Below are 27,615 nucleotides of genomic sequence, written 5' to 3' on the forward strand. Positions count from 1 at the left end.
AGTGGGAAGGGGGGAGGTATAAGGGCATGTGTTGCATCTCCTGCGCTTGCACGGGAAGGTGCCGGGCGAAGGGGAAGGGCTGTTTGGGGTGATAGAGGAGTGGGCTAGGGTGTCTCGGAGGGAGCGGTCCCTGCGGAATGCTGAAAGGGGAGGTGAGGGGAAGATGCGTTTGGTGGTGGGACCACGCTGGAGGTGGCGGAAATGGCGGAGTATGATCTGTTGAATGTGGAGGCTGGTGGGGTGAAAGGTGAGGACAAGGGGAACCCTATCGTGGTTCTGGGAGGGAGGGGCAGGGGTGAGGGCAGAAGTGCGGGAGATAGAACGGACACTGTCGTGGCAGTGTCAATCACAGTAGAGGGGAATCCTCGGTTGAGGAAATAGGAAGACATGTCGGAAGCACTGGTGTGGAAGGTGGCATCGTCGGAGCAGATACGGCGGAGGCGGAGAAACTGGGAGAATGGAATAGAGTCTTTACAGGAGGCGGGGTGGGAGGAAGTGTAGTCCAGGTAGCTGTGGGAGTCAGTGCGCTTGTAGTGAATGTTTGTCAATAACCTATCCCCAGAGATGGAGATGGAGAAGTCGAGGAAGGGAAGGGAAGAGTCGGAGATGGACCATGTGAAGGTGAGGGAAGGGTGGAAATTGGAAGCAAAGTAAATGAAATTGTCTAGTTTAGGGCGAGAGCAGGAGACGGCACTGATACAGTCATCAATGTACCGGAAAAAGAGGTGAGGGAGGGGACCCGAGTAGGACTGGAACAAAGAATGTTCCACATATCCCACGAAAAGGCAGGCATAGCTAGGACCCATGCGGGTACCCATAGCAACACCTTTAATTTGGAGGAAATGAGTGGAGTTAAAGGAGAAGTTGTTCAATGTGAGAACAAGTTCAGCCAGGCGGAGGAGGGTGGTGGTGGATGGGGACTGGTCGGGCCTCTGTTCAAGGAAGAAGTGGAGTGCCCTCAGGCCATCCTGGTGGGGGATGGAGGTGTAGAGGGATTGTACGCCCATGGTGAAAAGGAAGCGGTTGGGGCCGGGAAATTGGAAACTGTTAAAGTGGCGGAGGGCGTCGGAAGAGTCGCGGATGTAGGTGGGAAGAGACTGGACAAGGGGAGAAAAAATAGAGTCGAGATAGGAAGAGATAAGTTCTGTGGGGCAAGAACAGGCTGAAATGATGGGTCTACCAGGGCAGTCCTGTATCTATTTCTATATTGCTCGGGGACAAATCCCCTTGTTGTCATCACCTTGTGTGGGAATTTTGTGTGTGGCTGTTGAAATGGCGTATACACAGGGTTACGTGGAGAGTCCTATTCTTGGGATGATTTTAAAGCTATCTGATGTGACATCGGCTGGAAAGTGCCTGTGTGTGGACATTGGGTGAGGACACAATTAGGCTCAAATGTGAAGCCCTCTCTGGCAGAACAGTCTTCGAGCACTCACCAGCTGTGCTCACACACGAAGAACAGGCACTTCAGTAGGTAGCAGAGGCTGGTCGGCACCCATAGAACATTACCCCAGGAAGTGTTACTGTCTTGACAAGAGGAGAAAGTTTAGATGGAGACAGTATTTAATTTAAAAAGCAGAAAGCCCTTGGACCCCATTCAGGGTGAGTATGCACTGTTCATGGCACTCACACCAAGAATCTGAATCCCTTCAATCACAGATTTGAAATCAACTCTGGGATATCCACAGAGGGCTACAGATCGCTGAGTGTTAATACACATGCCAATAATTGTATTTACTGTTTTTTTCACACCTAAAGAGGCAATGCCCATTTCAACTGTGATATTCCTCTCCAGATAAAATTCCCATTATCTTGCGTGCTGTTTATGTGCCACTTTTTATTTTGCTTTCTCTTGTCCTGTCTTGTTCGATGGTTTGATCTGTTGGTGTGTGTCTTTCTCTGTTTTTATTTACCCAGGCTGCTTGGCGTCTCTACTCTACAGATGTGAGTCGGCCTTACCTGACGGCCACCTGGTATTACTATGACAGTGTTCTACCTTCGTTCAGGCATGTACCCACACACCACTAAAGTAACAGTACTTTGTATCGACTTGGCTTTCAGTATCTACCTGACTTTAGTATTCTCTCTGTCTAATCTATGCTGCTTCCAATGAAGAGAAAGCAGCGGTTTAATTGGTCTGCCAGGCAGCCCTTTGAGATCCTACAGGATTTAAACCACACTGTGGACTCCAGAGGACTTGCTCCCTGATACATATAACCTTGACATTCCAGGAGTATTTTTATTTGAGTTTATGTGTGGGCCCTCAAGTGATTTTTAAAAAGGTCTATTACTGACCCCAGTGCTCCAGAGGGGAAAAGAAATCAGCTGGCATTTCTGCTCCTCACCTCTCTGAAGTAACCACTGCTGGGGGTCCACCTGTGTGGATGTCAATGGAGGATGGACTGGGCTTGACTGTGCTTCCTCCCATAGTCAGATAGCCTGTCAATGCTCGTTCTCGGGAGTTACACCTGGAGAACAGTCGTGGTAGCAAGGTTGCAGGTGGCTGCTAGTGGAAGCACACTCTAGCATGAATCAGCACCCTTAGGAGAAATTTGGAGGGAAAGATTGCTCTAGTTCCCTGCACCTTTATTTTGTCTTATTGCTTATTGGCTTATTGCTGGTGTGCCACAAATGCCAGCCGCAAGCCAGTACTTTGCCCAGGTACCATTAATAAAGTGTGATCCTTGACAGCGAGTGTCATCAAGCTCTTTAATAGTAGAGCGCAACACAGCTTGCAAACTTTAAAAAAAAAATGGAGTAGGTTTAATGTATGTGACTTGTAGCTGACGGCAGACCAAGAATAAAGGTTCCTTTCTCTTTGTTGTGCATTTTGCTGTTATGTTCCTGCCATACTCACTGGTAATTGAAGACCTTGTGTATTCTCATTGCGCTGCAATGGGAAAAGAGACAGCAACAGCCTGTGTCACAGTGTTAGCTTCTCTGCCCCATGTTGTCCTGGTATTGTGAAAAAACAATTTTTTCTCCATATATTTTCCATGAAGCACCCGTGACTACTCAGGGGTGGAGAGAGTGGTAGGATTTTCTTGGTGATCACCCAGGCTATGGATTGACAGTGGAGAGATTAGGTTCATTCAGTTCAATGTTATTTCCACATGCATGTAGAACACTGCACACTGAATCATTCGAAAACAGTTCAGATTGAAAGATTTCATTCTTTTATCCTAGGACACCCCAAGTTTTGTTTACTTGGTATGTCCTGGTTTTCAAATTTCAACAATTTAAAAAGAAATCCTGTTATTGCTCAGCGCAAGATTGACGGGGCCTGTCATGCTCTGAATTTCAGCTTCAATTGGTCAGTTAAAGAGGAAGAAAAGTCTATAGGGAGGGCTTTCTCTTCAAATTACCAGCATTGTACGTTTGAGGAAATATATACGGTTATAGAAACATATTTTACCTGTTATAAAATCTCCCCATTCCTTTACTCTTCTCTTGCTCTGCGACATCAGTTACAGGGGAGGTTTCCTAACTCGCTGAGAGGAGCCATTCATTTTATTAGGGGCGAAGTTTGAAGGAAATCCAGGAATCAATCCAGAGCCACACAGCTCCTGGAAACCCAACACCAGGGCCCGAGGGCTGCTCACCAGGGCCTGAGGGCTGCTCACTAGGGCCTGAGGACTGCTCACCAGGGCCGAGGGCTGCTCACCAGGGCCGAGGGCTGCTCACCAGGGCCGAGGGCTGCTCACCAGGGCCCGAGGGCTGCTCACCAGGGCCCGAGGGCTGCTCACCAGGGCCGAGGGCTGCTCACCAGGGCCGAGGGCTGCTCACCAGGGCCCGAGGGCTGCTCACCAGGGCCGAGGGCTGCTCACCAGGGCCCGAGGGCTGCTCACTAGGGCCGAGGGCTGCTCACCAGGGCCCGAGGGCTGCTCACCAGGGCCCGAGGGCTGCTCACTAGGGCCGAGGGCTGCTCACCAGAGACCAAGGGCTGCACACCAGGGCCCGAGGGCTGCTCACCAGTGCCTGAGGGCTGCTCACTAGGGCCCGAGGGCTGCTCACCAGGGCCGAAGGCTGCTCACCAGGGCCCGAGGGCTGCTCACCAGAGCCCGAGGGCTGCTCACCAGGGCCCGAGGGCTGCACACCAGGGCCCGAGGGCTGCACACCAGTGCCTGAGGGCTGCTCACTAGGGCCCGAGGGCTGCTCACCAGGGCCGAAGGCTGCTCACCAGGGCCCGAGGGCTGCTCACCAGAGCCCGAGGGCTGCTCACCAGGGCCCGAGGGCTGCACACCAGGGCCCGAGGGCTGCTCACCAGTGCCTGAGGGCTGCTCACTAGGGCCCGAGGGCTGCTCACCAGGGCCGAGGGCTGCTCACCAGGGTCCGAGGGCTGCTCACCAGAGCCCGAGGGCTGCTCACCAGGGCCCGAGGGCTGCACACCAGGGCCCGAGGGCTGCTCACTAGGGCCGAGGACTGCTCACCAGGGCCCGAGGGCTGCACACCAGGGCCCGAGGGCTGCACACCAGGGCCCGAGGGCTGCACATCAGGGCCCGAGGGCTGCAAACCAGGGCCCGAGGGCTGCACACCAGGGCCCGAGGGCTGCTCACCAGGGCCCGAGGGCTGCACACCAGGGCCCGAGGGCTGCTCACTAGGGCCGAGGACTGCTCACCAGGGCCCGGGGGCTGCTCACTAGGGCTGAGGACTGCTCACCAGGGCCGAGGGCTGCACACCAGGGCCCGAGGGCTGCTCACCAGGGCCCGAGGGCTGCTCACTAGGGCCGAGGACTGCTCACCAGGGCCCGAGGGCTGCTCACCAGGGCCCGAGGGCTGCTCACTAGGGCCGAGGACTGCTCACTAGGGCCGAGGGCTGCACACCAGGGCCCGAGGGTTGCTCACCAGGGCCCGAGGGCTGCTCACTAGGGCCGAGGACTGCTCACCAGGGCCCGAGGGCTGCTCACTAGGGCCGAGGACTGCTCACCAGGGCCGAGGACTGCTCACCAGGGCCCGAGGGCTGCTCACTAGGGCCGAGGGCTGCTCACTAGGGCCGAGGACTGCTCACCAGGGCCCGAGGGCTGCTCACTAGGGCCGAGGGCTGCTCACCAGGGCCGAGGGCTGCACACCAGGGCCCGAGGGCTGCTCAGCAAAGGCCTGGGGGCTGCTCACTAGAGGCCAAGGGCTGCTCACCAGGGCCCGAGGGCTGCTCACTAGGGCTGAGGACTGCACACCAGGGCCTGAGGACTGCACATCAGGGCCCGAGGGCTGCACATCAGGGCCCGAGGGCTGCACACCAGGGCCCGAGGGCTGCACACCAGAGGCCCGAGGGCTGCTCACCAGGGCCCGAGGGCTGCTCACCAGGAGCGGAGGTGAGGTCTGTCCCATACTTGGCCAATTGAGTGTTTGCTAAGACCAGTTGGTTCAGAGTTGACTCCCAGGTCAGACCTATGTGCCAGTTCCCATTTAGATAAAAGAGCCTCTCCAGGACTGAACAGTCTCTGCTTGCGCCTAACATTGCTGCAGCAGTTGAAGAAAGAGCGAGACCCACAACAATGGGTTTCTATGAGTCCCAAAAAATTGACACTGTTTTGTTGCTATCATTTTTTTTCAATCAAGGTGAGAAGGAAGTACTGTGAATGGAAATGATTTTCCCTGGATGTTTCTTCCTCTTTAAATCAACAAATACATATTGGGGCTGATACCGCGCTATCTGGAGTCCATTGCACTGATGTGGTTTGAGCACTGCTCCTTGTATTATCAAGAGTGGAGGCCTGAGAGTGACTCACCCGATGTGCCTAACTAACCCCAGCGTGGCCGCCCAGCGTGTAGCATCTGGCAGCTTGCAGCCAAAGTTAGTACGGGCCCAGAACTTAAACGATGCCCTGGTTCCATAAAGTGGTTGGAGTGCCTGAGCAGTGCTGCAATAACTCAGCGCCTGTTTGCAGCGAGGGAGGACCGCAGGGAAATGCTTACATTGTTTTCCTGAATTGCCCTGACGTTCCTCAGCAGCCGCCCAGCACACATGCAGCAGGACAGTTGGACTTGAAAAGTCCCATTTCCCTCGGATGCTGTCCTGCTCCCCGCCTCCAAAAAAATCATCCTTTGGCTGTCTCGGTGGCAGCAGCCATTTACATGTTGCTGGTTCAGGAGAAACTTGCCCCATGAACACAGCGCAATCCCAGCACGTCAGTAGCATTCGGCCAGAAGCAACGTTTAGATACCAAAATGAGCTGTGCTCACTAAGGAGCAGTGGTCCCAAACCAGCCCCATTAAATCCCCTTTGTAAAATTGTGATTAAAACATTGCCTCGCCCACTTTTTTATCCTGAGCCAAAACAGCCACTTATTGGAGCCCTCTGACTGCAACTCACAACCTGAACCAGTCATCACAGAGTCTGGGCAGTGTGCACCTTCTACTTTGCAATTTCTTTTGTCACCAAGTTCATGTTTGTTTTAATGGAACAAATTGCAATTGATTTTCATGAAAATGAAAACAAAACTCAAAAACAAGTTGAAAGGAAATCAAAATATCTTTCAGTTGGAACCCATTCAGCAATAAAAGTTTTAATTTTCTTTTAATACATCCCCAAGAAAAAGCAACTGGAAAATGAAACAATCAGAGTTATAATCATTCTAACAGTTCAGTAGCTGGAATTGCTGGGAAGCCACAATTGTGGCCATAGCTGTTCTCCTCCTGCGAAACGATGGGTTTCAAAGTTTGTTTTCCTAATTAGTCAATATTCACATTCATAAACAAATCTATCATCCGCCCTAGTCTTGCCCTCAGCCTTTTCAGGTACCAGAATCACAAATAAGTATACCAGTCCAGCTCTGTGACTGTGATATTCCCATGGGATGAATCCTGTCCTGCAGAGAAACTCCAACTCTGGAAATTTCACTGTGTGATATTCACGGACAAACACTTCTTGCCTTCGGATCAAGTTACTTTCTATTTTAGCAGCACGTTAAACTAATCACACAACATATTGGTAGGCTTTATTCTTTAGGATGTAGAGGCTGCTATTGATTGCATCGTATAAAAGCAGCTTGGGTCTTCTGGGCTAGGATTGGGCTTGATGGTCATTCCCCTCTCCCCACTGCTTGGTCAAATAACATGTTAAAATTTGCTCACTAGGTTCACATGAAGAATGGCCAATTGGGAAAGTAAGTAGAGAGTTGCCGGTGCCCATGGAAACAAACTCCAGCAAGAATCAGCACCCTCAGGCAAGGAGGGGATATCAAGGCCCTACCCACCCAATATTCCTATTCTCACCCTAGGCTAAAAATTAAGGCCTTGAAATTCCTAGAATCTGCCTGCAGACTCAATTGCAGTGGAGCAGAACCCCATTTGCCCTAGTCCCAAGCCAGAGATGCAGTTATATAACTAGGGTGAGAGCATCATGCCTGCAAGGGCACTTCAGTGGTGCCTGCCCCAATACACCTGCCAGAAGATGAAGTGACCCACAGCCAGTCGCCTGACATGCACCAGGCCCTTCTGAGCTAAGGAAAAAATTGAAAAGAAAAGCTCTTTGCTCCCAGCGGAACCACACCACCTTCAGAGTAGGGCAATCAATCCCCTTTGGCAATACTGTACTCTGAAGGTTCAATGGCCTCACTCTGGGATCAATGACCTTACTCTAGTAAAGGTTCGGGGCCTTTACTTGGCCCATAATGAAACCTGTGACTGCTCTCAGCTCTCATCTGGTGTGGGTGCCATTGGGCCTATCGTGAGGTGCACTGGGTGTAACTTCACCCAGTCACAACCCATTGATGTGAGGAGATGAGAAGAAGATCCACCCATGTGCCCCCACCGGAATTTAAAGGTCAACAACAAATGGAGTGGAATCCCACGTTGAAATTCCTGGATGCCTCAGCAGAAATCAGTCTTTCCACCCTCTCTAGGTGCAGGAACTTCAGGGACTAAATGTTCTCTGAGGATTAAGCACCTTCCCTGTGGAATCCTGCAATTTGTTCAGATAGGCACAGTATTTCCTCACCTCCTGCTCTACTGCCGTAAGTGTGGCAGAGCAGGATCCACTCGTTGCGCTCCTCACCCTGTCCCAGTTCCCGATCTGCTGCAGTTAAATATTTCCAGCAGGTGCCCATTAATGGGGTAGTTAGGCATCTACCTCCTGGTGGGGAAAAGGGGTGGAAACTGTCAACGATCAATTGCAGTCGGGAAACCTTGGCCGTTTAAATTTGAAATCGCCCAGATACCCTTAACATCACTGACTGTGAGTAATGTACAGGCATCCTTTATGCCCAGCTTTGCCAGAGCGCAAGTGTTGGGAATTAAATTATATGACCTAACTTCCTCACTTGCATGATATCATAAAACACTTCCCCATTTGTGGGCGGGCGGAAATCCTGATGGATGAAAAAAGGGGCAGGGTGTCAGTGTAACCAGATCCTGCCTCAACTCTCATCCCTGCCCAGATTACATTTCAACATCAGAGGACATTTGGAGCCATGTTCTTTACAAAGATTGTTGTTTGGTGCCAGATCCTGTGGCCCAATGGATTGTTAGCAGTCTAATTAGATGCCATAGGAAGTATTCCAGCTGTCTGAATTGGGCAATCTGTCAAAATAATAATGATGCTAAATATATCTGGCACAGTATTGATGCCTCCAACTCTAGTGCTTGTTACAGGTCTTCATGTCTGTGTCACTCTCTGACCACACAAACAAATATATAAAACCGCCATGAATTTCATATCCTACACCTAACAGGAGAGGGTTAGATCAGGGTGTCCAGGCTGTTTGCCGTTAAGGACCACGTGTAAAGTTTAAATTCATGTAACCATTAATCTGTATCTATCTCAAGTTGCCACCTCTAATGGATCTTTGTGCTCAGTTTCAGGTTTTATCCACCAATAAGGCAGCAGCAATAAGAATAACCCTTTCCAAACCTCCAGGCCCACAAAATTCAAGCAGGGTAATCCAGCAAATAAGAAATCTAGGTACCAACAGACCTGAATTTCAGAGTCTCAGGGGGCTGAATCCAAGGGCTCAGGGAGTGTATGTGGTCTGGAGCCACTGTTTTGACACCCCTGAGCTAAGTGCATCTTTGATTTGCATAAGAATGTAACTACAATCTATTGCCACAAACTTTACAGAGGAATCTATAATGATGTTGCAATTTTCTTTAAAGTTCTGGAACAACTAGAAATAAAAAGTTCTTGTATATTTTTGAGTGGTCATGTGGTTTAAATGGAAAATGCATTCTAATTCAAGGCTATAATTGTGCTGTGGAGCTTGATCTACAAGTTGATATTGAGCCCCAATGCTCATCTGGCAGGACTGTACTGGGAGTTTTGCTGCACTGTGCTACCTGCGTAGCTCCATCCCAGCAATTACCTGGTGTTACTGTCTCCTCGGCCTCCTGTGTTATGTGCTCAGTGTGACTAAACTTTTTTTCTACTTTCAGTCCCAGCCTTTGCTGCATGAGAAGCTCCTTCTTGAATCGTTCTATTATTCAGCTGAAAGTCCTATTATTGCTTTTCTACACCCCTTCTCACTCTCACCCTATTCCCCAACTTCTTTTACTCTCCCCGTTAGCTTCGATTTTTCTGAAGGGCCTCTTTAAACTTGCTTCAGGGTCTATTCAGCAGTAGTATGTGTGACATTACTACAGCTGTCACTTTTAGTGAGCTGAATTGTACATAGCACTGTTTGATGACCACTTCCCTTTCCATTCCCCAGGGAGAGGGATAATGCCTATGCTTAGTGGAACCATTCACTAGTCTTATGTTTTGGGGCTTGTTCCCTAGAATTACATCTGTTGGCCAAACCTTGGCCAAGAGCATGAGGAACCACTTTTTCCAACAATGCGATAGGTTGATGAGGGTAAAGAGAATTCAACTCAACCAACATGCATATGGGTGCTTACAGGGGACAAACATCTAGAACTTACTTGGTGGTGGAGAATCTGTATAAATGGGCCCCAGCAGGAAATTACAAATTCAAAATTGGATGAAGGAGCATGTCTATTCTTTCACTTTACCATATTATCTTACAGTTAGCTCAAATAGCCCATCTCTTCTTCCTCCTGATTAAATATTTTGGGCTGTAAAAGCAATGAGTAGAAGAATGATCGACTTAGTGAGAAGGCTGGATAGCACCATATTGTGCAATGCCCAAGTCTAGCGTTGCAGTGAATACTTCCATGTTGCAAATTAAGGATTGAAGCAAGTTAGCGGTGATCTCATAATGCCAGTTAGCTCCGATAGTGACTTTGGGTGATGGCGAGGTTTTGGGGGGGGGGGGGGGGCGGGGGGGCGGGGGTTGTGCAAGTTAAAATCTTTCCTTGTGGAGCTTAATTCTGTCTTTGTGAGATCACTCTTGGACTTCAACGTCAATGTCCCCATTCTGTCTCTCTCCATCTTTCTATCCACCTCTCTCGCTACCTCTTTTCCCACCTCACCTTGTGGCTGTGTGCTCATTTTACTGCATGATGATTGGAAGTTAATTTTTGATCTATTGGCTCTTTCCCTTGTTTTTCCAAGATAAAAACTGTTCTGGGAAAACAGGGAAGATGCTATTACTCAATTTAGATCTTTTCACAAAGGTCAAATAGTATTTGTCTCCTACCTGTCAGGCTCTACTTCACCAACAGCTTTGCAAAGCACCAAACAAGCACTACTCACTCTAAACGCTTTCACTGACATGCTCACATGAACCGCAGAATCGGAGATGCTAATAATTCAGTTTATATTTTTTGTTTCTTATTTTACGGATTAAAGTGACAGTATCTTCTTGCTAGATTCTGCAAACTTTGGGTGAGAGCTGCTTCAGAATTACTATTAATAGTTGTTGAACTCAGCCCGTCTCATTCTGCCTGTCAGGGTGCTTCTGACCCTGTTGCAATTGCCTGGCACCATAAGAATTCTCACTTGTTGGTAGGAGAGATTCCCCGGATCACAAGGGTGCTGTACACTGCCTTTCCTTTCTTAGGCCTCCTGATTATTCTTCCCCCCACCCCTCCCAATCCCAAGCCTTGACAGGACAGTCAGGCCACCTCTTTCCAGAACTCTTAACTGTGCCACTCTATAACTAGCCACTAGTAAGCGCACATGACCAGCCCACAGTGGCTTATAGGCCCAATTTCCCCTCCTCCCCGTGGGAGGATACATTTGGAAGCACCTACGAATAACTCAGCATGACCAGAAATTCCCCATGGAGGAAAAGTCAGGTGCAAGCCCGTTCTGTGATGCAGCTAGCACACCAGAGCTTATGCCAATGTACGGCACCACCAGGGAACTCGTGTTGTTGAACAGTTAGAACATTGAGGTACACAGAAAGATCTGGTCTGGAGAGCTCGACACACTTTATCTACGTGCCCACATTTCAAATGGAGCCTGCCCACCTGTACTGGAGAGATCTGAGCAGGTGCTCTAGGAATGGAATGACTTTCCATTTTTCCTGAACTTGTGTAGAGATTTTTTTGGTTAAGTTTGACCTTTTAGCTCACTCAATGGCTCAGTGAATGCCAGCTAGTGTGATACCGAGCGACTCCAGGAAGCAGGAAGACTGCAGGTTCCATTTCTGGTCACCTGCTGGGATCACACGGGGGGCTACAACTGGCCGAAAAGTCCTGCGCTAGGGAAGGGGAAAACCAATCCAAGATTTCAGCTCTTGATGGTCTATCCAATGACCTCTGCTGGAAACTGTGAATAAGGTCATTGGGTAACAACAGAATTGGGCTCGGTTGTGATGCCCTCAGTGGTTGATGATTTTCACATGAGGACTGACCACTTGGGTTGAGGCACTGGAGGGCAGCTGGCACCTGTGGAACCAACCCCTAGACAAAGTCAGCATCTTCTGAAGAGGAGGGAAGAAACCTGGGGAAAAGAACATTGAGCTCAGATGCTCATTCCTGCTGATGGAGTGTGGTCCCCACCACAGTTCTGTGATGGGATCAGATGTGTATCGTTGTTGAGATTCTTCACGCTCCCTCCTCTAGTACAAAGTATTGGTCATGGGGTCTTCTACTAAAATACATGAACATACTGCCCCCAGAGCTGGGAGCATGTCCTCCTCAGTTCCAGCTGGGTGGTGTGCCCACACTGCAGCACAGTTTCCACTCTGTCCCTAGCTCCTAGTCAGGGAGGGTAATGTTGGGAAATGGAGCTTCCCCCACAAAGAAACCCTGAACAGCTATTCCCTGGACACCAAAATGCAAACCATGCAGAGAAATGAAAGATACTGTCTCTTTAAGAGAGTCTGAATGTTTGGCATCAGAAAGGAATGATCATTTTCATTTGTTAAAACTGAACTCTAGAGAACTGGCAGTTATGCTTGAATCACTGAGCCGTTGGCGCAATGGTGGACTTAGAAATTCAGACTGCAAAAAATTGCAAGAAGAATCCCCACGGATACATGCATTTCATTCAAGTCAAAGACTAATTGTCCCCCCCTGTAATTTGGGGGAGAGGTAGGTGACAAATATATTTACCTCAAACTAAATCTCGCATCTGTTTGTATGTGTGTAAGTGTATGCCTCTCCCTGGGTATGGTTGTATGTTTTCATTGTTCAGCTGTAACCTAAAAGTCAGCTCATGGGATGAGGGGCTACATTATCTCTTTTGGTAGGTATTAAGGTAGCGGAATCTAAAACGAGGTGTTTTACGGTATCTTGGTAATGCCAACCCGCTGCCTACACAATGAGTTCCGGTCTTTAGCCGAACACTGGAGAGGAGAGCTGGTGATGGGTGGCAGCTTCCTCAAGGGGTAATGTCAACCGGCTGGGTTTGAGATCTGAGAATAGTTTTCCTGCCTTCCTTCTCAGTTGGGAAATGTTGGATGATGAGGTGAAGCAAGAGAAGAAAGAAATTCAAAGGAGAAAGACAAATATTACTTCTGGATCCTGTCATGAGTACACCTTCTGACTCCCCTCGACCATAGGCTAGTTATACTCACCATGTATTTTGATTATTGTTCACTGGACATTTAGTCCTTACATTGGAGATGATTCTCACTTTGGGTGAAGATAGGTATCTACTCCAGTCGGTGTTGGTGCCAAGTGCCCAAGAGAAGGCCACAGTTTTCAACTGGTGGAGGCTGTGTGGAATTAAAGCAGCAGACTGAGATGTCCTTTGGGATACTACATACATGTAGTGACCATGTAACATCTCGTTCCCTCCAAACATGCGTAGGGTCATCTCAGTCACATGGATGGGAGCTGATGCGTGAAGAGGGGGACAAAAATAGAGAAGTTCAAAAATAGTGGGGGAGAGGAAGTAGTCACTCATCCCAGGAGCTGTGCTCTTGTCTTTACCATCTCACTTTATTAATCCTCATTTCTCTTTCCATCCTTCCATTCATTAACATCAGTGGGGGAAAAAAGTCGGATGACAGGTTTGTGTCCATCGGGACAGAATTCAAATCTATGTTTGTCTAATTCTCAGTCCCAGTGAAAAATATGTTTGCTGTGTTTAATTAAATTGTGATTTACTTTTTAAATATCAATGTTTTTACAAGATAGACTGATTACAGCTTGCTGCTAACATTTCCTGAGCTGTGACCTTGTACTCTTTACATTGTATTTGCAGTTTTATATCCTAAAATGTGCTATTGTCATGAGCTTGTTGTCCCGTCTGTTCCGAACCTTTCACATGTCGCTCTGTCCCTCCCAAGAGAGAAGCAAGTTGTGTTTTTTTAACTCAATTTAAATGAAAGATATTTGAGAGATTGGGGCAGTTGGAGTGTCAGCCCTTCAACCCTGGTGTTCCAATCCAGTTGAGGCTGATGGGATGAAGGTCTCTCTCTGAAGACTGCAAAGACTGAAATGAGTTTGAGAGAGTCTTCGTTTCCGTTCAGTGAAAGTTCCTATAACAAATAGTTCTATTGTCAGATTCATCAAGAGAAGCCACCAGGATGGTTGGTGTGTGAAATAGAGAAGCCAGTTGAGAATTTTGTAGGGTGCAGCCTTCTGAGGTTGGGGCTTAGGCAATTTGAGTAAAAGGAATTTTGTTCTGCATCTAATCTGTCCTATCCCAAACCTGGGAGTGTTTGATAGGACTGTGTAAAAGAATCTTTACTCTTCACCTATCGCATGCTGGACCTGATCTTGGAGTGTTTGATATGGATGGTGTAAAGGGAATTTACTCTGTATCTAACTCATGCTGTACCTGCCTAGAAGTGTTTGATGTGACAGTATAGAGGAAACTTTATTCTGTATCTAACCCAAGCTGTACCTGATTGAGGGTGTTAGATCAGGCACTGTTAGCTGAGACAGGGTAGAGGATTCTTTGCTCTGTACCTGCCTTGGGAGTCTTTGATGGAACAGTGTAGAGGGAGCTTTACTCTGTATCTAATCTGTGTTGTACCTGCCCTGGGAATGCTTGATGGGGCAGTGTGGAGGGAGTTTTACTCTGTATCTAACCCACGCTGTACCTGCCCTGGGAGTGTTTGATGGGACAGTGTAGAGGGAGCTTTACTCTGTATCTAACCCTGTGCTGTACCTGACGTTGGAGTTCTTAATGGAGCAGTGTAGAGGGAGTTGTGTCCTGTATATAATCCATGCTGCACTTGAGCTTGGAGTGCTGACAGTGAGTGTCAAAAAAGGAGTAATATTCTATACTCCTGCACTGACATACCTTACACAAAATGCTCCATACCTTTTTTCCCATAATGATACATGCCAGGTTTATTAATAAATGAAATGATAGTGTAACAAGGTATAATTGATTGTAAAGCAATAGATTTCTTCTGCGACATGTGCTGGAGATTAGTTGGTGTCAATACTTTCCATTAGCAAATCAATAGCTGGAATATTGGCCTTTGGCATTGGAGTCATTCATGTGGACAATACGTCTTGGAGCTTCTGAGGTGGAAGTGTTCAGTTTCACTGTACGTATCTTAGGGACTTGTGACATGTTGAAATTCGATGGTTGTTACATGTTGACAACTTTAGAAGCTCCATTACCAAGCAGACTGCAACTGAAATGGAGCCAAGCTCCTGGCACGCCTCCTGGTGGCCAATTACTGAGTGCTGTTGGCAGGAACTTGGCAGCAAGCTCACCTGGGACCAGGGAATAATGTGTGAAGTGGGGCATTTAGCAGAAAGAGAAAAATTATAGCAGGCAATCTGCGCTCTGAACTTGAACATGTCTCTCTATTAATGACTCATATTTCCTTCCATCAGTAACATTAGTGGGAAAGAACAGCAGGTCTCTGACTGGTTTGTGTGTATCAGCATAGAATTCATTTTTACCCATCTTTAACTCTCAGCCCCAGTGTTTCCTGTGTTTCGTTCAATTTTGATTTTACTAGGGAATAGACTCAATATATGTTGCTGTCAACATTTTCTGAGTTGTCACCTCTTACTCCTAACAGTGAACTATTGGCTTTATCCACTGCATTGTGCTATTGTCATGAACTGTCTGTGCTCGTCTGTACAATGCTCACTGTTAATGAATGTTAGTTTCAAAAGGTGAAGATTTGTTTTCCTTTACTCCTTGCTCATTTTATTTGGGAGACTGGGGAGGCAGGGGTTACTTGGGACATTAGTCTTTCATCTCTGGAAACTGGGATTGAATCCAGCCCAGGCTAAAGGGAGGGAATTTTCTTCCCTTTCTGTTAAATGTATGGGTCTTGCTTGAAATGAGTTTAGGACAGTTTCTACCCAGTTTCTAGTGGCAAAAGTCCACTTGACAAAACTGTTCCATTTCAGCACAAGGTGACAGAAAGAACATAAGGTAGGCAAGTGTGGGACGTGGACAAACCAGTAGACAGTGCTTTTCTGAGCTTGGGGTTAACACATCTTGATGGGGCACAGTAAAAGGAGCTTTATCCTGTATTTCACCTCTCTATCCCAGAGCTAAGAATGCCACAGTGTAAAGGGAACTGTTCCCTCACACCAAGGCTGAATAAACATGCCTCAGAATTGACATCCCTTGACTTGAGGAGAAAATTTAAGCCCAGTCCTACCCGTATTCAGTATAAATATTGAACAGGTTATTAAGGAATGTAAAAATAAGTTTAAATTTCCCATCACTTGAGATGTGTTTGCATGCTACGATATTTCCTGCAATATGTACAAGAGATTAGTTAGTGTCAATACTTTCCATTAGCAAATCAATAGCTGGAATACTGGCTCATGGTACTGCACTAATTCATGTGCAAAATATGTTTTGAAGTTACTTGGAATATTATTGATGTAGAAGTGTTCAGTTTCATTCTGCACAGTTTTATTGACTTGGGACATGGATGTAACTTTAGCAGAGGGAAGTACCTTTAACAGGGAATCTTGTCTTGTTGAAAATTTGGTTTCCACACCTGTTTTAAACTGTTTTCAAACAACAATCTCTTTCACCTGATAGTGACCTGGCACTGCCTGATGTCACAGTATAGAAGGACTTTTACTCTGTATCTGATCATACTGTACCTGCCCTGGGAGTGTTTGATGGGACAGTGTAGAGGGAGCTTTACTCTGTATCTAACCCGTGCTGTACCTGCCCTGGGAGTGTTTGATGGAACAGTGTAGAGGGAGCTTTATTCTGTATCTAACCCATGCTGTACCTGCCCTGGGAGTGTTTGATCGGACAGTGTAGAGGGAGCTTTACTCTGTATCTAACCCGTGCTGTACCTACCCTGGGAGTGTTTGATGGGACAGTGTAGAGGGAGCTTTACTCTGGATCTAACCCGTGCTGTACCTGCTCTGGGACTGTTTGATGGGACAGTGTAGAGGGAGCTTTACTCTGGATCTAACCCATGCTGTACCTACTGTGGGAGTGTTTGATGGGACAGTGTAGAGGGAGCTTTACTCTGGATCTAACCCATGCTGTACCTACTGTGGGAGTGTTTGATGAGACAGTGTAGAGGGAGCTTTACTCTGTATCTAACCCATGCTGTACCTACTGTGGGAGTGTTTGATGGGACAGTGTAGAGGGAGCTTTACTCTGTATCTAACCCATGCTGTACCTACTGTGGGAGTGTTTGATGGGACAGTGTAGAGGGAGATTTACTCTGGATCTAACCCATGCTGTACCTACTGTGGGAGTGTTTGATGGGACAGTGTAGAGGGAGCTTTACTCTGTATCTAACCCATGCTGTACCTACTGTGGGAGTGTTTGATGGGACAGTGTAGAGGGAGCTTTACTCTGGATCTAACCTATGCTGTACCTACTGTGGGAGTGTTTGATGGGACAGTGTAGAGGGAGCTTTACTCTGGATCTAACCCGTGCTGTACCTGCCCTGGGAGTGTTTGATGGGACAGTGTAGAGGGAGATTTACTCTGTATCTAACCCATGCTGTACCTACTGTGGGAGTGTTTGATGGGACAGTGTAGAGGGAGATTTACTCTGGATCTAACCCATGCTGTACCTACTGTGGGAGTGTTTGATGGGACAGTGTAGAGGGAGCTTTACTCTGTATCTAACCTGTGCTGTACCTGCCCTGGGAGTGTTTGATGGGACAGTGTAGATGGAGCTTTACTCTGTATCTAACCCATGCTGTACCTGCCCCGGGAGTGTTTGATGGGACAGTGTAGAGGGAGCTTTACTCTGTATCTAACCCGTGCTGTACCTGCCCTGGGAGTGTTTGATGGGACAGTGTAGATGGAGCTTTACTCTGCATCTAACCCATGCTGTACCTGCCCTGGGAGTGTTTGATGGGACAGTGTAGAGGGAGCTATACTCTGTATCTAACCCTGTGCTGTACCTGCCATGGGAGTGTTTGATGCTCACCCTGGTGCCTTGAAATTAGGTTCTTTGAAGATGAAATTCCATTTTGATATTTTAACAGAGATGTTACTCTGTTCGTTTCAAATAGGTTAGCACTGCCACTGAATAATAAAAGAAGGAATTAATACAAATAGATTAAGTTGGCATACATTAATATTTGAAGAGCTTGGTTTCAATGCATCGGTTTCAAAATTGGAAAATCTTCTATTCCCCATTGTCCTCCTGTATTATGCTTGATCTAAGGAGTTGGTATCCCTGTTTTAATATCCCTTCTTGCCCTTTAATGGCAGTTTCATCAGTCATTATGTCTGTACTTGAGCTGATTGATTAATTTATGCATGAGTGCCAATCGTGTTCAACTCATTGGCCTACATCAACCTTTTCCTTTGAACTCCACATTGCATTTGATTTGGTCTCTGGATCTCAGGCTTGGGATCAGATATCATCATCAGCTGTGTGGCACAGTCTTTCATGTTCCAGCTACACCCATCTGCAAAGGACAAAGTGACTTCTGAACTCCTGACTCTTTATGCGCCCAGCATCAATCAGCACTTTTGGGGGAGGAGGAAAGACATTTCGGGGGAAATTTGTGAAAGAAATCATAGAAAGGAGAGAGGAGGATCAAAGCATAATGATGGATAATCTGTAGAGAGCAAAGTGATATCTTCTGCAGAGAGGAGTTTGCAAACTGATATCCTTCTTTATGTCAAAACACCACAGCCAATACACTTTGTGCCCACATTAGGAATCATTTTAAAACTCCTAGATATTGTCACTTGAAATCCTCCTGTTTCTACCATTTTGGTGCAGTAATACTGGGCAGTTGGAATCCCAACCTTCGTCCCCTGAGGGAGATGGCTAGAATCACAATCTGATTCTCCTCAGGGAGGGGGATTGACAATCTAGTGGACGAAAGAAATGATCAATTAGAATAGTAAAGAAGATGTCCCTCTGCCATATCAACAATATGTAGAGTGGGTGAGCGATCATAAAGGCTGCGATTTTGCCGGCACTCAGAGGGCGGGTTTGGAGGCGGGTCAGAGGTTAAAGTCATTTTGATTGATGGCGGGTTCCGAACCCTACGTCATCCCACCTCCACGCAACTTTGCAAAGTGTCGGGTCTGGGAGTCCCGATCAGACCCGACACCAAGCGGTGAGAGAGTCACTTAAGGCAGTTAACAGCTTGTTAACTGCCTAGATAATCCCATTTTACCAGGCTCTTCCCAGTTTACAACATCTTCAGCATGTTCCACGCCATGCGCCAAACCCGCCAGCTGATTCTGGCAGGTTGGGCAAGCACCTGAATTCTTGACAGCTGTTCCTGCAGCATAAAAGCGGATCTGTAACATGGCTGACTTTCAGATGGAAGAACTTTGTGTTTTGAGGCTTTGGAACACATTTTGCAGGTCTATTGAGCCTGTAATTGTTTAAGCTGAGATCCATATGCACTGTAACCTCCTTGGAAAACCCTCTCCCCACATTGACTGAGCACTTATAACATCTATTCCTCAACTGAGATATATACCAGCGGAATGGGAACCATTTATATCCTCTCATCCTGGTCCTCAGAATCGGAGGAAGAGCAGCCGCAGCAGCAGCAGAACCGGGCACAACAGCAGCAGCAACAACAGGAGCGCCAACTTTCTCCACAGCCACCTGATGCTGCACAGGGCAGGGGGCGTCAGCGCAGGGCTGCACCTCGCCGCAGAAGATACCCCCAATACAGGGTTTACAGGCCGAGGATGAGCTTCCTCAACATGAGTGAGCAGCAGTGTCACAGGAGGCTGAGACTTTCGCGAGAGGTAGTCGCTGACATCTGCACAACGCTGCACCAACACCTGGAGCCCAGAGGAGCATGTGGACACTCCTTACCAGTGGCTGTCAAAGTCACCACCGCACTCAACTTTTTTGCTTCGGGGCCCTTCCAGGGATCATCAGCAGACATCAGTGGCATCTCCCAGTCAGCCGCACACACTTGCATCACGCAGGTTACCGATGCCCTCTTTGCAAAAGTGCACAATTACATCCACTTCTCTACGGATGAAGCAAGTGTAACCGCGCGTGCGGTTGGCTTTGCAAATATGGCAGGCTTGCCAAGGGTACAGGGCATCATAGACTGCACACATGTGGCTATTAGGGCACCCCATCACAACCCAGCTGTATTTGTCAACTTCAAGAGCTTCCGCTCCCTTAATGTCCAGCTGGTGTGTAACCACAGGAAGAACATTATGCATGTTTGCGCCAAGTTCCCTGGCAGTTGCCATGACTCGTTCATCCTGCAGCAGTCTACTGTGCCTCAGCTGTTCAATCCGCCAACCCAACTTTCCGGATGGCTACTTGGAGACAAGGGCTATCCCCTGAAGACGTGGCTAATGACACCGATGAGGAGGCCATCAATCGAAGCTGAGGAGCGCTACACGTGAGCCACATTTCCACCAGATGCATCATCGAGCAAACCATCAGCTTGCTCAAAATACGATTCAGATGCCTCGACAGATCAGGTGGAGCCCTACAGTACTCACCAGCCAGGTCTCCAGAATCATCGTAGTCTGCTGTGCCCTGCACAACATCGCACAGCAGCGTGGCTTACCGCTACCTGAGGAACTCGTGGCTCAGCGCACAGCCTCCGAGGAGGAGGAGGAGGAGGAAGCCGCGGCAGATGAGGGACACCAGCACGCGAGCACATTGCTGGCCGTGAAGCAAGGGATGCACTAATCCATGCCAGATTTGCTTAAGTTAACGAAGCAAACATGTGGCTGCCACATGGAAATGGGTGTCAGGCCGACCTTCTTAACACACCATACACCATCTGTACAATAAACTGTGGGTTCCTATCACTCTCACCACCATCATTATAGATGAAAGGTGCCCTGACACCTCACTGTGATACTTCCATTTCTGGGCATACATAGGCCAACTCTTTGAATCTTTGCCATCGCTTTTGTTTATTACAATTCAAATAACGATGATAATCTTCACTTTGAATTACATCAAAACACCCAAGTGACTACCCTTGTGACTATTTGTGTGTTAACTTTCTCTTACACGTGCTTCTACATGGTGCTTCCGCTGTGGCTTCAGCAGATGTGGAGGCACCTTGCTCACTTTCATGCTGCTCCTGCTTCGACACCTTTGGCAGGCGTCCTCTGGGTTTGGGAGCCTGGGAGGGCTCGGCAATAGTCTGCTCCTCCTGCGGCTGTGCAGGGGCTGAGACGGCCATCTCAGTTGGGTGAAGAATCTGGAGCTCTGACCGAGGCCTCCGCAATGGCATGGGTGTGTGAGCGCTTGGAGAGGAGCCCACACCTCCTTGTTGTCAACCACCAACATCCCTCTCATGGGTCGCCCGCACTTCACTGCTAGCAAGTAGCTGGAGAGCACCTTGCTGCACATCAGTGGGGCCATGAGGCCCCGTCTCTGTACTGACAGTCCTCATAACGGGGACGTCCATGTACCTCTGGTGTCTCTCCTCAATAGATGCCCATCTATCCTCCATAGCAGACCATCTATTTAGAAGACTCACCATGCGCTGTTGAGTCTGGCGACTTATGTCCTCCAAGGAGGTTGCCACCCTCTCCATGGCGGAACATTCATGCGCCATTGCCTCCACCATGGCATTGCTTATGTTTGAGATGGACTCCTCCATTCTCTGCACACTCGCAGTTACCGTGAATGCAAAACCTGTCAGAGACTCCTGCACTTGTTGCTGAAGTTCCAGCACCGCTCTCTTTCTGGATGGCCCCAGAGGCACAGGGTCCACATGCAGCTGAGCAGAGCTAGGAGTGCCCAGCGCACTCCAACGAGGACTCTCCTCTGCTATTGCTGTCTCCACCATCTGCTGATGCTCACTTGTGAGCTGTGATACACCAAGTTCCAACACTACTCTATCTCGCAAAGGACCCACCGAGGTGTGCGTCTCTGTGCTGGTGCTGGGTGTGCTCAATTCTACTGACATGGGATCCAGGGCAATTTAGTACATTGGATCCAAAATTGGCTTAGTGGCAGGAAGCAGAGGGTGATGGTCGAAGGTTATTTTTTGTGACTGGAAGCCTGTGTCCAGTGGTATACCGCAGGGATCGGTGCTGGGTCCTTTGCTGTTTGTAGTGTACATTAATGATTTAGTTATGAATGTAGGAGGTATGATCAGTAAGTTTGCAGATGACACAAAAATTGGTGGAGTGGTAGATAGCGAGGAGGGACACCTCAGGCTACAGGACGATAGAGATGGGTTGGTCAGATGGGCAGAACAGTGGCAAATGGAATTTAACCCTGAAAAGTGTGAGGTGATGCATTTTGGGAGGACTAACAAGGCAAGGGAATACACAATGAATGGTAGGACCCTAGGAAGGACAGAGGATCAGAGAGACCTTCGTGTGCATGTACATAGATCCCTGAAGGCAGCAGGACAGGTAGATAAGGTGGTTAAAAAATCATATGGGATACTTGCCTTCTTTAACCGAGGCATAGAATATAAGAGCAGGGAGGTTATGATGGAGCTGTACAAAATGTTAGTTAGACCACAGCAGGAATACTGTGTGCAGTTCTGGTCGCCACAATATAGGAAGGATGTGATTGCATTGGAGAGGGTGCAGAGGAGATTCACCAGGATGTTACCTGGGCTGAAGCGCTTCAGCTATGAAGAGAGACTGGACAGGTTGTGGTTGTTTTCCTTAGAGCAGAGAAGGCTGAGGGGGGACCTGATTGAGGTGTACAAAATTATGAGCGGCATAGATAGGGTAGATAGAAAGGGACCTTGATAACGTCCTGGTCCTACGCTTTTAAAGTGGTCAAGATGGTAGACCTGTTCTACACTTGTATAGGGGCCAAGATAACCGACCTGGTCTACACTTGTATAGGTGCTAAGATAACAGATCAGGTCCTACACTTGTATAGGAGCCAGGTTCACAAACTGGATCCTAGGCCTATATGAGTGCAGAAAGATTACAGCTCCCAAATCAATGTTAGTTCAATGGCCAAGCCTTGGATCTGTTGAAGAATCCGTTAGATACGGGACACTCAAGGACAAATGGGGTTCCAGATTTAGTGAGACTAAGGAGGAGGGGACAGACTCTGCCTGAAACAGGTCTGACCACAGGTTCTAGTGATTGTTACCATACCTCGTACTTGTTTTGGTTGAAACTGAGGGCAAGTACCAGAAGACGTAAAGCCAGAGAGAAAACAGTAGATTCTATGGGCAGAAGGTAGGGCGTTATATAATAACGGCAAGAGTCCAACTAAAAGAAAAGGATTATTGGGTGTTTGATAGCAGCTGGAAGGTAAACTCACCTCGCTGGGCCTGTCAGAAACTGTAGCTGTTCATCAGTTGGTGAGTCAACTCACAAACTGAAACATAAGTTATTGGCAATGATAGGGACCTTTTAAATCATTCTGATAGTTTCCTTGTAGTAAGAGGCTGATAAAATATTAAATACACATGTGTATATACTCAGGAAGTACTGCAGCGTCCTTCCTGAACATTGCATTTTTAATCAGTTTCCTGCTTCAGGAGCAAATATTTCCTTTCCCGGAGGCAGCTCTTTTTCTGCCAAAGTCTCCCTCTCCTCTCCTGAAGGTGCCGACTCATACAGGGCTATGGGTTCCACAGGCACCAATCACCCTCCAGTACTTCACCACGTGTGAGTTAGACAATCAATGTGGAAGGTGAGTTTGAACAGGTATCATCACAGCTGAGCCCAATCCTGACATTGCCACACCTGCACCTTCAGCAGGGGTCACTGGATAGTGATCAGGAGCAGTGAGCTCAGCTGATTATTTTTCTTCTGTTAGCCTACAGGCATTGAAGCCAAGTGTAGCGCACAGAGGGGAGATCAAATCTGGGATCTTCCTGCTCTGTATGGCTCAGCTACACATTATCTTAACCACATCAAGAAGTCTCTTATTTACTGCCTTAAAAATGTATTTTTTAAAATACAATCTATGTTAAATGCATGCCCCCCACCTCTCCCTTGCATGGTACTGAGCCACACTCACAAGAAAGTTACCAAGCCCTTGCCTGTGCGGAGATAGCTGGGCAGCTAGTGGGTGCTACAATTGGCTTTAGTACCTCCAGATTGAGGAGGGAAAATTTTAACCGCTGTTCCTGTTCGACAACTATCCTGTGGGCTGTGCTGTAAACTGTGTGTTAACCTGTTGGTGTTGGGTTAGAACAAGGTCAGGCTTGTCAGTGATATCAAATAGCCTGCTGATGTTCACTGCCCGGGTCACATCTGAAGATTGGCCTTTTGGAGGGGATTCCCAGGAGCTGCCAGTATCCACTTAACCATAAACTGGTGTGAACCCATTTAACCGTACACTGGTGTGAACCCATTTAACTGTACATTGGTGTGAGACAGTACTTTTAGGAGAGGAGAGGTGATAATAAGAATTCTCCCTGTACAATGAGTCTATCTTTCTTTCGATTTGTGTCTGTAATTAAAGTGCATGTTATGTAAAAGGGTTAATGCTGCCAGCCATTATCCCAAAGGAGCTGAGCTTGGGAAAAACTCAAAGTGCACTATTTATTTGGTTTTGTTTCTCTTGCCCTTGTTTAATTTCCCTATACCCAAGGATACGTGGATAGTTTGTCCTGTATGATATTTATATCTGCAGTAAAACCAATGGCCCAGAAATTGGTGTCGGGGGCTTCCCACGGGTGCAAGCCCCCGACCTACACTTACCTAGCGCGCCGACAGTTGAAGCCTGGCCCTGCGTGGATTTCCTGTCAGTGGCCCGGTCCAGCTCCCGGCGCGCTGTGCTTGCGTGATTCAGCGGCGTAGTTAGTTCGATGAGCCGGCTGGGATCACGTGAGCACTGGGCAACCAATCAGAGGTTGCAAAAGTTCATTCATGAGTTTCATAGTAAGAACTGTCAAACTCATGAAAACTCAGGGCGCCCAAAACAGTACTTAAGCTTGAAATAAAAGTTTTTAAAAATCCCACTAAATAAATGAACTATGAATAACTGTAAAAAACTATTTTAAACAATTAATCAAATTTTTGAAAAAAATAATTTTTTAACAAATCGGGTCTAAAAATACGCTTACCTTACTGTAAATTCTTTAAAAATAATAAACCTGTGGAAAAAAAATTCTAAATGTTATTAATAGACCACTTACCTTTTAAAACTAAGTACTTACGTCTGCTTTTTTCACGCGTAAAAACCGGAGGCCTTTGCGCACGGGCAACTCTTTAAAAAAAAGGAATTTCAGCGCGCGCGCGCTGCCTGAAACGTCGCACGCCTCTTAACCCCTTGCTTCAGAGGACAGGAAATGCCGGTTTTCAGCGCATGCGCTGTGCATCCTGAAAACCGGCACTTCCATCGGGCCCACGCGTGAGTACCCCGTCCGTACTCACGCGTTGGGACCCGAATTACTGGGCCATTGTCAATTTTCAGCATACATTTGTATTTTAGTTTTTTTTGTCTGTTTATTAATTATTCACCAGGCGATTTAGCCATTCTATGTCTGACAGACTTATATTTGGCCTCCTTTATAACTTAGCAAGCTGTTGGCAGTTTGTAATGGTTCTGGAGGCAACTGCCAAGCCACAAGGAATGGGCTGTGGACCTCCACTAGGCACCAAGCTAAGACTGCACTTCCGCTGAATCCCTGGCATGAAGCATGCACTTTCACTAAATGCCAGATATGGACCTCACTTCCACTGCCAGGTATTGGGCCATGCTCTTCCACTGCCAGGTATGGGCCATGCTCTTCCACTACCAGGTATTGGGCCATGCTCTTCCACTACCAGGTATTGGGCCATGCTCTTCCACTGCCAGGTATGGGCCATGCTCTTCCACTGCCAGGTATGGGCCATGCTCTTCCACTACCAGGTATTGGGCCATGCTCTTCCACTACCAGGTATTGGGCCATGCTCTTCCACTACCAGGTATTGGGCCATGCTCTTCCACTGCCAGGTATTGGGCCATGCTCTTCCACTGCCAGATATGGGCCATGCTCTTCCACTGCCAGGTATTGGGCCATGCTCTTCCACTACCAGGTATGGGCCATGCTCTTCCACTGCCAGGTATTGGGCCATGCTCTTCCACTGCCAGGTATTGGGCCATGCGCTTCCACTACCAGGTATGGGCCATGCTCTTCCACTGCCAGGTATTGGGCCATGCTCTTCCACTACCAGGTATGGGCCATGCTCTTCCACTGCCAGGTATTGGGCCATGCTCTTCCACTGCCAGGTATTGGGCCATGCTCTTCCACTGCCAGATATGGGCCATGCGCTTCCACTACCAGGTATGGGCCATGCTCTTCCACTGCCAGGTATTGGGCCATGCTCTTCCACTGCCAGATATGGGCCATGCTCTTCCACTGCCAGATATGGGCCATGCTCTTCCACTGCCAGGTATTGGGCCATGCTCTTCCACTGCCAGATATGGGCCATGCTCTTCCACTACCAGGTATGGGCCATGCTCTTCCACTGCCAGGTATTGGGCCATGCTCTTCCACTGCCAGGTATTGGGCCATGCTCTTCCACTACCAGGTATTGGGCCATGCTCTTCCACTACCAGGTATTGGGCCATGCTCTTCCACTGCCAGGTATGGGCCATGCTCTTCCACTGCCAGGTATGGGCCATGCTCTTCCACTACCAGGTATTGGGCCATGCTCTTCCACTACCAGGTATTGGGCCATGCTCTTCCACTACCAGGTATTGGGCCATGCTCTTCCACTGCCAGGTATTGGGCCATGCTCTTCCACTGCCAGATATGGGCCATGCTCTTCCACTGCCAGGTATTGGGCCATGCTCTTCCACTACCAGGTATGGGCCATGCTCTTCCACTGCCAGGTATTGGGCCATGCTCTTCCACTGCCAGGTATTGGGCCATGCGCTTCCACTACCAGGTATGGGCCATGCTCTTCCACTGCCAGGTATTGGGCCATGCTCTTCCACTACCAGGTATGGGCCATGCTCTTCCACTGCCAGGTATTGGGCCATGCTCTTCCACTGCCAGGTATTGGGCCATGCTCTTCCACTGCCAGATATGGGCCATGCGCTTCCACTACCAGGTATGGGCCATGCTCTTCCACTGCCAGGTATTGGGCCATGCTCTTCCACTGCCAGATATGGGCCATGCTCTTCCACTGCCAGATATGGGCCATGCTCTTCCACTGCCAGGTATTGGGCCATGCTCTTCCACTGCCAGATATGGGCCATGCTCTTCCACTACCAGGTATGGGCCATGCTCTTCCACTGCCAGGTATTGGGCCATGCTCTTCCACTGCCAGATATGGGCCATGCTCTTCCACTGCCAGGTATTGGGCCATGCTCTTCCACTACCAGGTATTGGGCCATGCTCTTCCACTGCCAGATATGGGCCATGCTCTTCCACTGCCAGGTATTGGGCCATGCTCTTCCACTGCCAGATATGGGCCATGCTCTTCCACTACCAGGTATGGGCCATGCTCTTCCACTGCCAGGTATTGGGCCATGCTCTTCCACTGCCAGATATGGGCCATGCGCTTCCACTACCAGATATGGGCCATGCTCTTCCACTACCAGGTATGGGCCATGCTCTTCCACTGCCAGATATGGGCCATGCTCTTCCACTGCCAGATATGGGCCATGCTCTTCCACTACCAGGTATTGGGCCATGCTCTTCCACTGCCAGGTATGGGCCATGCTCTTCCACTGCCAGGTATTGGGCCATGCGCTTCCACTACCAGGTATTGGGCCATGCGCTTCCACTGCCAGGTATTGGGCCATGCGCTTCCACTACCAGGTATGGGCCATGCACTACCACTGCCATGAATTGGATATCCAAGGTTACTAGACCATTAAGGATTGAACATGTTTGGATTTTTTTTATTCGTTCCTGGGATGTGGGCGTCGCTGGCAAGGCCAGCATTTATTTCCCATCCCTAATTGCCCTTGAAAAGGTGGTAGTGAGCCTCCTTCTTGAACCGCTGCAGTCCGTGTGATGAAGGTACTCCCACAGTGCTGTTGGGGAGGGAGTTCCAGGATTTTGACCCAGCGACGATCAGG

The 27,615-nt window shown here is 48.3% G+C and overlaps 1 protein-coding gene across 1 annotated transcript in view; it reads left to right on the forward strand.

Moving 5' to 3' along the window:
• Positions 1–27,615, forward strand: part of LOC147103040 (potassium voltage-gated channel subfamily KQT member 4-like) — a 424,561-nt gene that overhangs the window by 278,833 nt on the left and 118,113 nt on the right. The window contains exon 8 of the mRNA XM_085963167.1: positions 1,918–2,010. Within this exon, the coding sequence (XP_085819293.1) occupies positions 1,918–2,010 (93 nt within the window). The remainder of the gene's footprint in view (positions 1–1,917; positions 2,011–27,615) is intronic.

The sequence above is a fragment of the Somniosus microcephalus genome, chromosome 20 (genome assembly GCF_052327205.1).
Source record: "Somniosus microcephalus isolate GS21.2 chromosome 20, FLI_Smic_1.0, whole genome shotgun sequence".
Classification (NCBI taxonomy): domain Eukaryota; kingdom Metazoa; phylum Chordata; class Chondrichthyes; order Squaliformes; family Somniosidae; genus Somniosus; species Somniosus microcephalus.